This window comes from Dysidea avara, chromosome 4 (assembly GCF_963678975.1).
Source record: "Dysidea avara chromosome 4, odDysAvar1.4, whole genome shotgun sequence".
In the NCBI taxonomy this organism is placed as follows: Eukaryota; Metazoa; Porifera; class Demospongiae; order Dictyoceratida; family Dysideidae; genus Dysidea; species Dysidea avara.
This window is the reverse complement of record NC_089275.1, coordinates 2,356,318-2,367,449: the sequence shown is the minus strand read 5'-3', so window position 1 is coordinate 2,367,449 and position 11,132 is coordinate 2,356,318. Positions and strand designations below refer to the sequence as shown.

At 38.8% G+C, this 11,132-nt stretch overlaps 3 protein-coding genes across 3 annotated transcripts; 2 read left to right on the top strand and 1 right to left on the bottom strand.

Moving 5' to 3' along the window:
• Positions 1-75: 75 nt before the first annotated feature.
• Positions 76-1,783, top strand: LOC136253381 (uncharacterized). Its single transcript, XM_066046032.1, has 4 exons — positions 76-478; positions 533-575; positions 684-864; positions 919-1,783. Exons 1-4 carry the CDS (start codon positions 171-173, stop codon positions 1,713-1,715), a joined length of 1,329 nt encoding a protein of 442 aa, XP_065902104.1. The 5' UTR covers positions 76-170; the 3' UTR covers positions 1,716-1,783.
• Positions 1,784-2,752: 969 nt separating this feature from the next.
• LOC136253383 (molybdate-anion transporter-like) lies at positions 2,753-4,168 on the bottom strand. Its single transcript, XM_066046033.1, has one exon. It carries the CDS (start codon positions 4,133-4,135, stop codon positions 2,819-2,821), a length of 1,317 nt encoding a protein of 438 aa, XP_065902105.1. The 5' UTR covers positions 4,136-4,168; the 3' UTR covers positions 2,753-2,818.
• LOC136253385 (proteasome assembly chaperone 2-like) lies at positions 4,133-10,830 on the top strand. The gene is made up of 8 exons (XM_066046035.1): positions 4,133-4,315; positions 4,520-4,682; positions 4,731-4,789; positions 7,519-7,640; positions 9,257-9,360; positions 9,415-9,466; positions 10,197-10,311; positions 10,605-10,830. The coding sequence occupies exons 1-8, from the start codon at positions 4,256-4,258 to the stop codon at positions 10,677-10,679; spliced, it is 750 nt and encodes a 249-aa protein (XP_065902107.1). The 5' UTR covers positions 4,133-4,255; the 3' UTR covers positions 10,680-10,830.
• Positions 10,831-11,132: the final 302 nt, after the last annotated feature.

The following is an 11,132-nucleotide window of genomic DNA, read 5'->3' as shown; positions in this document are numbered from 1 at the left end:
ATGCGTGCCACATGGAGCTGTTCAGTAATGCTGGAGGCGCATGGAAGCAAATTCAAATTTTCCTACACAAACTAACATTCAAACTCACACACTTGGCGACAGATAATATGCGTACAAGCGTTGCTACTGTCAATCTCTTTAACAATTCTGGGACGCGTCGCTAAACGCTCATGGATGCTAGCGAGCTGTCCAGTCTACGATGGTTAACGAACATGAAGGTGCCCATGGAAGGGCTGCTAATACAGTCACCCTGTGGATCAGCCAGCACTACCCCTGCTAGTACACCTAATGGATCCTTCTCTGAACACGATAGTGATTACGAGAGCCCCTATCTTGCCGTACCTTCGAGAAAACGAAAGCTCAAGTTCACGGAGAAGTACCGAAAGCCAAACTGTTCCTACTCGTGTTTGATTGGTATGGCCATGAAGGCCAGTGGTAGGAAATCTCTACCAGTTTGTGCCATCTACAAGTTCATTGAGTGAGCACAGATTAGCTAATAGTTAAAGAAATTAGCTATATTTCATTATTGCAGAAATGAGTACCCATACTACAAGACTGCTCCAGATGGATGGAAGGTAATGTTGTGACCCCCAAGATCCAGAAATTAATATTAAGATCATTGTCAAATTTACCCAAAAAATTACATCAAAATTTAACATTATTACTGCGACTTCTTAATGCAGAACTCAATCAGACACAACTTGTCACTAAACAGAGCCTTCAGGAAGGTGGAACAACCAGAAGGAATGAAGAAAGGCTGCCAATGGGGGCTGAACCCATCACGTGAAGCATTCTTGGAGAGTGAGATGAGCAGATTCTTACAAGGAGATGACAAGTCTTGGGAGGAGCTGTGCTTCAAATATGGTACTGAGGACTAAGAGCTAATCTGTATACTTTATAATTGTAATACATTTTCAGGGACAGCTGCTGGGAGTAATTCACCAATGTACAATGATGTATTGCGGTCAAATCAAGATCGTCAACAATATCAAGCTAGGAAACGTGCTAGTCAACTGTCAACAGACAGCAGAGCAAAACAACAGCAACAAACACCACAAAAACGGCAAACACCACAAAAACAACAGCAAACAACAATTATTACCAGCACTGATCCCTTAATCTCAACCAATGATCCTTTACTAGGCAGTTCTGATGTGACAGAAACAATCACAGCACTACAAACTGTCGCTGCTGAAGAAATAGTATCAACATCCAGCTATTCTCCACCAACTAAACAGCCACTTGATTTAAACGAGTCACCATCAAAATTCACCACATGTTGTCCAGTGGTCCCCCAAGATGACAATGGAGTTGCTAAGAGTTTGTTTAACCTAGACCTCTCCCCTCCTAAGAACTATTGGAACATCTACCCATGTTATGACCTGTACAACCAGGAGTACAAGACTTATGTATGCCAGTTGGATGATAAACAAGCTAGCAGTGATGAAGATGAAGACAGTACCGATGAAGACGTGTTTAGCAATCAGCACGTCATGAAAACTATGAAACAAATTCCCAAAAAGTCAGAACAGCTACCAGACCTGACCTATTTTGAGCAGTTATCGGATCAAACAAGCAGCGTACTACAGCATCAAGATATGGAGTGTGTTAATGAGATGCAACTAGATAATATGGTGTTGTCAATTAGCAGGGATTTCCTCACTTCATCACCACACAGAAGATTGGATGTGTCGAAAGAACTGAAATTGTTATAATGAACATGACTTGTATATAATGACTGTACTATTGGAGTATTTTGTGATAAGATCATGAGTTGTAATACTATAAGACACTACATCATCATGGCCAGTTATGAATTACACTTTAGCTATGTTTGAGGCCTATGTGACTTATAAAGGTGGTCTTAAGTCATGAAGCTTATGTTTGGGACCTACTTGATGAGGTCACTATAATATTATTGAGATGCTCTTATTTAATGAGGTCATAAATCTTGGAAAACCTACCTTTTGGGCACAAGCAAAATTTTGGAAAAACTCAGAAAAAATTAATTTTATTGCACATTTGGATAAAGCATTAAACCTTCTTGCTGTGAGGTTTCACACACAAAAGCTTTTCCTAGGAGATATGGATGATTATAATTATCAGACCATGTAGTAATTTCACATAGGTGGGACAACAATTAACTTACAAATTAGACGATTTGTTCAAGTGCTGGAATGGATAAAACTTAGCCTTAGACAATGATACATGGAATTTAATTGCAGAAAAGTATCAAGAATTCTTATCAGAATCTGTATTTTAGATGGTAGGAATGAAATTATTGGTAAACAAAGTGATTTGTCATCCTTAATCACTCACAGAACTCAATACATTACCATAAAAGTTAGTTTGTAATGTACAGGACAGAAAATTGGTCATATCTTAGGAATGCTTAAAGATATCATCAAGAGTCTCTCGATATTATTAACTCTTGATATCATAGTCAAGCTAAAATTTTAACACAAGATAAACACCCAGTACCCATGGCCAAGGTAGGTTTTCCAAGATCAGGTCACAAATGTGCCCTAGGGAACTACTTGACATGGAAATAGTAAGCTGAGAAAACATTTACTGCATTTTTACAGGTAATTTTAAAAATTGTAGATACATATTTGACTGTTCTATTAGGGTAATTTGCTGCATTGTTGATCTTATACGTATGAATCGCTATAATTTATGTGTTCCACCCTTTCCATCACCTGTGCTTCACCAACACACTAAGTACACTACACCATAGATAATATAGTACAAGTATTATTGACTACACTGATTCATTGAACAATGATATGATAAAAGCATACAGCACATGTACAGTGTACTAGGTTGTTTGTTCTTGTGTTTCTGATGAGCTGAATTGTCTGGCAAACTTCAGTGATGGTAACAGGGCAATGCCCATCAGTACACCACAGAACAACATGATCTCGGACAACCCCCCTGACGTATCATGAAACATCAATAAGATTAGAGCAGATATAATCGTCAGTGGTACCCTGAACCAATTGATAATACTCATACGATGATCTTCAGGTAACACCTCTTTACGTATTTCCTTCATTGAAGGGAAATATATTCCACAACATAATTCAAATATTAGAAAAGACACAAAGTTCATTCGAGGGAAGGTGTTAGCAAAGTAATATGCAGAAAACAAGAAGACAAGTGATGATATACCAACAGTCCAACTGAGCAATGTTCCAAGTGACAGTTTTAATACATTATGGAGATATTTGAACATGATATTTCCCATGACGTAACAAACCATGAAACAGGCAAATACAATTCCCAGTGGTGGATTAGCTGGGTGAAGGGTTGGTGTCCATATAAACACAAACACAAATAATACGCTCTCAAACAGTGATTGGGTTACTCTGACTAAAAACACATCAGCATTTAGACCAATTATCTTTAGTCCTTCAGAACATGATGTCTTCAGCTTTTTAACTGTTAATTCTTTTTCTGGCCCATAATTCTCTGGCCACTGCAGCAAAATCAAACAACCTGTAGTTAACAAGAACACTACAGCTAGTAGGAATGGTGATTGAGCTCCAAATGATGCCCACTGAGCAACCACATCAGCTAACACACCAGCCAAGATGGCCACTAAACTACTCCCCAGTGTAGCCAGGGAGAAGGTCACGGGGACCCACTCCTTAGGGAAGTCATTGGTCTCCAAGTGCTCATGAAGGTACCAGATCTCCAAGGCTTGGAATAGTATCGAGTTAGATATTCCAGCTAGAATACGTCCCACTATCAACACAATATAGTTACTGCTTAATGTTATCAAACATGATATGGAGTATAAGACGCACACACATAGTGCAGTTGCCTTCCTTCCAAACCGGTCACACAGGAATCCCTTGCTTGGAGCAAACAGGGCGCTTGTTACCAATCCACAGAGATATATTATGGCTACTTGGCGGCCCACAAATCCACGATAGTGATATAGCCGGTAGAGATAGGGTCCCTGCAGCCAGTCCCCAAGTATTGCTATGAGGTATATTACGAGGTATTTCCTCTGGAAGGCCAAGAAGGTCGGGTTAGTGGCTGTATTGTGTTCTTCGACCTTTAATTTCCTGTGAGCTACGAAACACAACGCTGCCAATACGAACAGAGAAATGTATGAAATTACAAACATCTTGTTCCATCTAACGCACACCTTACTCCAATTAATGCGCGGTATATGTAGTTACTGCAAGCCGCCTAGTACACTAAATAGTCGTTGCGTCGCTATGAGATAACTACCTGAGGGGTTGCAATGTATCGTCCCGTGGAGCCAGCGAGGATGCTGGACTTTAAAGGATGCAAACTCGTGTTGGTAAGTGTACAATGGAACCTGTGTAGTGTGGACACCTTGGGATCAACCTGATTATCAAGGTGTCCTGATTTTCCAGGTCAGTTTATGCACTGAAGGATACTTTGGAACTTTAACACATTATCCAGGTGTCCTCAAGTGTCCACATTAACAGGTTCCATTAATACTTAGCGTGTATTCATTATTACTACTCACTGTACACTATAGCCATGTGTTTCAGTGGGTAATGTTGCTCAGTTGACAGTGGACTTGTTAGTAGCTACACTAAAGATGGAGCACATCGGTCATCTTTATGATGAGTGTTTCCTGCCATTAGTGTGTCATTCTGCCTTTGACCACACGAGAGGAGCCGTGAGCACTAGTGCTGAAGGTATAGTGTGTCTGTATGTTGGTTTGTATGTCATACCACCCCCATTAGTGTACATGACCAGCGATCAACAACTTGTAGTGGTGCAGTTGAGGTCCCCCATCGCCAAGGTAACCATTTGGTTTTGCCACCATAATACTTTGTTATTTTATGGGATGTGTTTGTGTATGTAACTCGAAGCCCAATGGAACAACAACAGCATTGAGCCCTTAGTAACTAATCAGATATGTCCTCATGAGAAAAAATCGTAAATTATTAGATTTGAAATGTTTTACAAAATTAAGTTTTTAAAAAAATATATACTTTTTGTTCAGCTCATGAAACTCACAAAAGATCTTTACAAACATTTAGGATGATTACTGTATTATAGTGCCGAATCCTTAAACAGCAATGGACAAACTGATGCAATTCTTTTAGATTTCTCTGAGGCCTTTGATAAGGTATCACACCAACATCTCTACCATAAACTACATCATTATGGTATCCAGGGCAACACTTTGGAATGGTTGAAAGATTTTCTTACTGGAAGACGACAACAGGTATTAGTTAATGGTGAGCAAAGTGACATAACCCAAGTGACATCAGGAGTTCCACAAGAAACCGTTCTTGCTCCGTTATTGTTCTTATGCTTCATAAATGATTTACCAAAAAACATACTATCGACAGTAAGATTATATGCAGATGACGTCATTCTGTACACCCCTATTAACTCAAAAGAAGACTGTTACCAACTTCAGAAAGATCTAACTATTTTGGAAAGATGGGCAAATAAATGGAAAATGACATTTAATGTTAAGAAATGTGAATCCATCAGAATAACATACAAGATAAAGCCTATATTTTACCATTACACTTTGTATGACACTGTTGTGCAGGAGGTGACGCACACCAAGTACCTAGGTCTTACCATTGACTCGAAGCTATCCTGGTCTGAACACATTAGACAAATAACTAACAAAGCTAACAGTATCAAAGGATTTTTACAACGTAACCTTCATAGCTGCCCAATCTCGGTCAAAGTGATTTGTTACAAGTCACTTATTAAACCAATCCTAGAGTATACCTGTGTGGTCTGGGACCCTTATACACAAAAGGACATCTTAGCTATTGAATCAGTTTAAAGATGGTGTGCAAGGTTTGTGTACAATAATTATTCTTCATATGCAAGTGTCACAAACATGTTGCAAAATTTGAATTGGCCACCTCTGGCTCACTGTAGAAACCAGCTGAAAGCGATCACAATGTTTAAGATCATGCACCAATTAATAGATATACCGACTGATACCATACTCATACCAGCTCCATCTAACTACTCTCTACGAGGTCATTCAATGAGGCTGTTACAGCCAAACACAAGAGTAAACTCATACCTTAACTCATTCTTCCCTTCAAGTATAAAAATTTGGAATAATTTACCCAACGACCTCATCACCTGTTCAAGTATAGACCAATTTAAAGCAAGGCTAGCTGAACATCAATTAATCACATAATTACTTTTGCTGATTTATTATCTGTGTTTGTATATACTCTTTGTAAGAGGTTTTACACAGTAAACAATGAGCCTTATCCGCAATTACGTCACAACGCAAAAATGGCGAAAAGTGTGGGGGCCTTTTGTACAGAGAGCCTTTGGGAAGAAACCAAAAGCAGACCGTAGGACTACTCGAGAAGTACGAAAATGCGTGCCCCTACATAGTAAGATAGTTAATAAGCCTCACCAGAGTTTTCTCATGCTTTCTTCACGTGGAACATCTCGAAACGTTATCCCTTCCATACAAAGTATCCCACTTGGCCCCCACACTTTTCGCCATTTTTGCATTATTTTTGCGTTGTGACGTAATTGTGGATAAGGCTCATAATAATAATAATAATAGTGCAGTTTTGTTCCAAGTACTTTAGGGGATCTCCCTGGGGGAAATTTATAGAATGCACATGCTGTTATGATAATTACTTGCATTAATTTTGTGTGGTGGCACAATATATACTACACTTTGCTCACTACAGGTAGTGTGGAGAGTGTGAATTGTGTAGTATTAGTAGTAATTGAAAAGTTGATGTGACTGACCCACTTTGTGCAATTAATTAATGTTTTTATCACTAACACACAGTACGGTAGAGCTAAGTTTACAATCAGCTTTATTTATTTCAACTAATGCTGTGTTGTCACCTTGTTGTACACACTCAGTAGAGACTGGTCTGGTTTGTAGGAAAGTTTGCAATATTGTTTACACTTCTTAGAAAGCACTCACTTGCAGAGGTGGAGGAAGGTGGAAAAGTTGGGGGCTCGAAATTTTTTTTGAAAAATAGGTGCTACGAGATTGAATCTGGTGGCTCTTTTTGCAGAAGTTAATCCTTCAGGTACAACATACATATAGTGAATTCTTCCACTATATGATATATATATAGCTGCCAGTTTGGAAACCACGACAATATTTAATCACGATATACACTCGTGACGTCACACAAGGTAATTATTGGAGGAGCTCTGCCCCTCTCACCTGAAAGTTGGGGGGGGGGCAGCTCCAGCCCCCACCTTCTGCCACCATGCCACAGACTTGATAAAGTATGGGAAGTTCAACCATACAAGACTGCTACACTGCTTGTCCAGATTTTCTTCAAATCCTTTGAATACTTGTATTGGACTGTTCTATTAGAGTATATCTCACTTTTGGTGGGTACCAGAAATTTCTTGAGGTCCAATATGCCACTGAAGCAAGATATGTCAAAGAGATGTGTCTCATTATTGCTGTGCCATAAGTTTGCTAACGATGATACTAACCTGTATAGTGTTGGGATAGTAGTGTTTGTAGATGAGTTTTGGTAGTATTGGTGTTGCTAGGGCAAAGAGAAGAGGTTTGTGAAGTTGATATTGGACTGGATCAAGGCTGCTTGTTTCTCAGACCTGGTCATCTTGACTACCACATATGCACATGAGAGGCTGGACCAACAAATCACATCTGGGTGAGTATTACCGTACGCAAGGAAATTTTGACGTCAAAAAAATTTGACGAATTTGACAAATCGGTTTAATTCGTCAAATATTTATAAGCGTCCAGGTTTTGCCTACAATTTCTTGATTTTCATCAACATTTTATTCGTCAAATCTGCTGAATTCGTCAAATTTTTCCTACGTCAAAATTTCCTTGCGTATGGTACTGTGTATTGATGACCAATGTTATGATAACAGATAATACTTATTGTGTGTTCAGTAATTTCCAAATGTTTTATCATCATTTTCATAAGAACTTTTTTTTTTCTTCGTTTGTCGTTCAATTTTGGGTGATTATAATTCATTTGTTAAATTACATAATTGATTTGTGAAAATGTTTTTTGCAATCAACCCAGAAGCATGTAATCAACTCCACGCAGGTATTGTCATACATCCCATATAAGGTATTGAACCAACTCATTGTTTATCCCCACCATGCAGTTTAGGTGTGTCCCATCCTGTCAATTAATTTCCTATTATATAATTTACTATTGAACACTTTATTTGATGACCAATGTTATGATAACAGATAATACTTATTGTGTGTTCAGTAATTTCCAAATGTTTTATCATCATTTTCATAAGAACTTTTTTTTTCTTCGTTTGTCGTTCAATTTTGTCAGTTACTGAACACACAATAAGTATTATCTGTTATCATAACATTGGTCATCAAATCAAGTGTTCAGTAGTAATTGTAATAGGAAATTAATTGACAGGATGGCGCAAATTGTGCGTGGGCGGGCAATTCATTACATTCTGTTCGCCGTTTATAACTATCACTGGCAAACTAATGTATATACAATATCAAAGAACGTATATATTTAAACAGTTGCATGATACTTATAGACTGTTTTTTCACTGTCAACCACTTCTTGTGCGTGTAATCAACTCCACGCAGGTATTGTCATACATCCCATATAAGGTATTGAGCCAACTCATTGTTTATCCCCACCATGCAGTTTAGGTGTGTCCCATCCTGTCAATTAATTTCCTAATATAATTTACTATTGAACACTTTATTTGTGTACCTCATGTGTAGTGATGAATTTCTAGTACCAGTAGATATTACAGTGAGGTCTGGTTACCAGTATCCATGAGGTTATGACATATTTTGGGCTAAATAGCTATTTACACAATGACTACAGGGTAGTTCTCAGTGTGCACTACATGGACTAGTCCTACGTGACTAGATCACTTTTTGATGTAGCTGTCATCTGCATGTAATGATAACAAAAAGACTGTGTGATTAGATATAGACACTTTTCAATAGTGTCCTGATTATCAAGGTGTCCTGATTATCAAGGTGTCCTGATTATCAAGGTGTCCTGATTATCAAGGTGTCCTGATTATCAATAGTGTCCTGATTATCAAGGTGTCCTGATTATCAACGTGTCCTGATTATCAAGGTGTCCTGATTTTCCAGGTCAGTTTATGTACTAAGGAATACTTTGGGACCTTAACTAAGTGTCTGGTGTCCTCAAGTGTCCACATCAAGTTTAAATGACATAATTGGTAACAGGCTAGTTGGTGTTACAGAGATCAGGCACATGTACATTTTAGTGACCATTTACGTAATCTTTTCGTGAAGGTGTTCCTGTCGATTTGTCACTGCACCAACCTTCCCTCACTACAAACACCTCACAGATGAGTTGGGCTGGATACTGCTGGAGAAACGTCAGCCTGAAGGTAGAGGTAGGCATGGTGTGGGTGTGTCATTGCATCATGTGACATCATGTGATATCATAGATGAGCTGTTCCTACCAGGAGGAGGAGTAGCTAAACTGATGTACCAGGAGAGGTGGGTACCTTGTTGCAAGAAATCTTTAGCTTTCACAGAAGTGTTGTACGTTTTTTGAACACATATACACAGAATGGTTAAGTTAGTACATGAAGCATTGAGCATGAAGCATGAATGTATTTGTAGTGCTATGTACAGTAGTACCTTCTCATATTTCAATGAACAGTGTGCATGTGGTAATCATCACAAGTTTTTGTTGAGTATATAAAAACTATTTGCTGTCCAGTGACGACAGTATTCTATTCACAGCCTAGCTTATATGTTTAGCAGTACACAAAAGACACATTAGGAGATATCATGATGACCAAGTGGCCTTGATACACATGCAGTGACCATATTAGGGCAGGTCTCAGCCAAGGTAGCACATGGGGTAAATATTGGCATATATGCAATTATATATCTGGTATACCTCAGCAGTTTTCTTGTACACAAAAATTTGCTGTTTAGAATACTTTTGATATACACAGTGAAACTTGCTAATCAGGACTTGACAATGAGGACACCTACCTAGTTAAGGTCCCAAAGTATCCTTTAGCATGTAATGACCTGGAAAATCTGGACACCCAGACACCTTGATAATCAGGACACCTTGATAATCAGGACACCTTGATAATCAGGACAGTATTGGTTGGTCCCAACTTGTACATACATAAGTAACACATCTGCCTGGGTGTGTGCAATTGTATGTACTGTACGTGTAAATTCTCAATACATTTTATTCCTCCTCTAGTATTACTGCTGAGGTTAGAGTCACTCTACTAATCAAGTTCACTTCACAAGGAGACAACAGTTCAGATGCTAGGGAGCTAGCTGACTACTTCAACCAATGGGTGATGATTAAACAGGTCTGAGTTAAACCTCTGTGATAAGGTCACTCCAAAGTAAGGACCAGCCTATTAGAAAAAAATATCTACAGAATTTGTCACTACAGCTTATTTCATCTTTTAGGAGAAATGTTGTGGTTTTATGTACGTGTCACAGTAAATTGACATCGGACACCTCGATAATCAGGACACTTGTCCATGCATGGTCCCATTTATAACTACAAACACATTATTTTGTCCTTAAATGTCTGGAATAGGCATCTTCAAGTGTCAGAGAGGTGTCCCAGCCTTTACATGTTGTTATGATGTTACAGCCAACTGCTAAGTGGTCCACGCCCACCTACTGGTCCTTGATGTTCGGCAATCCAACGCCACCAGACATATACTGAAGTGATACTTGCTGTGTTGAATTTCATTGAGTCAATCAATATCCCAGTATACAATTTATACAGGCTATTAGCCTGATTGTGTCTGTAGTAATATAAAACTGTTTACTGTATGGTTAATCTTTGTTACTGATAACGGCAACATTTAAAACTACTTGTTTATTTATTGCTCCACCGTCAGTGATGAGCTTCTGACTGAGGTCATACGACTGTACCACGCTGCCATGGTGTTGCCTCCTCATCCTGGCATCATTTACACAGTCTCTGATGTAGGATTGGTTAACCTTGGCGTGTCCTGTGATTCTTTTCATTTCCCTATCCACTGCATGTTGGCAGACTACACCTGAACTGCTGAAGTCCTTCTCTATACTGAACTGTACTTCAATAGCTGTAGCAGGGAACATAGTTACTGATACAAATAGTATGCACATACTTTCAAAGCACTTAGTCATTTCA

Coding starts and splice junctions, on each gene's coding strand:
- LOC136253381 (XM_066046032.1), top strand. CDS start 171: ATGGATGCTAGCGAGCTGTCCAGTCTACGATGGTTAACGAACATGAAG. Junction 479..532: donor GCCATCTACAAGTTCATTGA/GTGAGCACAGAT, acceptor TCATTATTGCAG/AAATGAGTACCCATACTACA. Junction 576..683: donor CTGCTCCAGATGGATGGAAG/GTAATGTTGTGA, acceptor TTCTTAATGCAG/AACTCAATCAGACACAACTT.
- LOC136253383 (XM_066046033.1), bottom strand. CDS start 4,135: ATGTTTGTAATTTCATACATTTCTCTGTTCGTATTGGCAGCGTTGTGT.
- LOC136253385 (XM_066046035.1), top strand. CDS start 4,256: ATGTATCGTCCCGTGGAGCCAGCGAGGATGCTGGACTTTAAAGGATGC. Junction 4,683..4,730: donor CGTGAGCACTAGTGCTGAAG/GTATAGTGTGTC, acceptor CACCCCCATTAG/TGTACATGACCAGCGATCAA. Junction 7,641..9,256: donor GACCAACAAATCACATCTGG/GTGAGTATTACC, acceptor CTTTTCGTGAAG/GTGTTCCTGTCGATTTGTCA.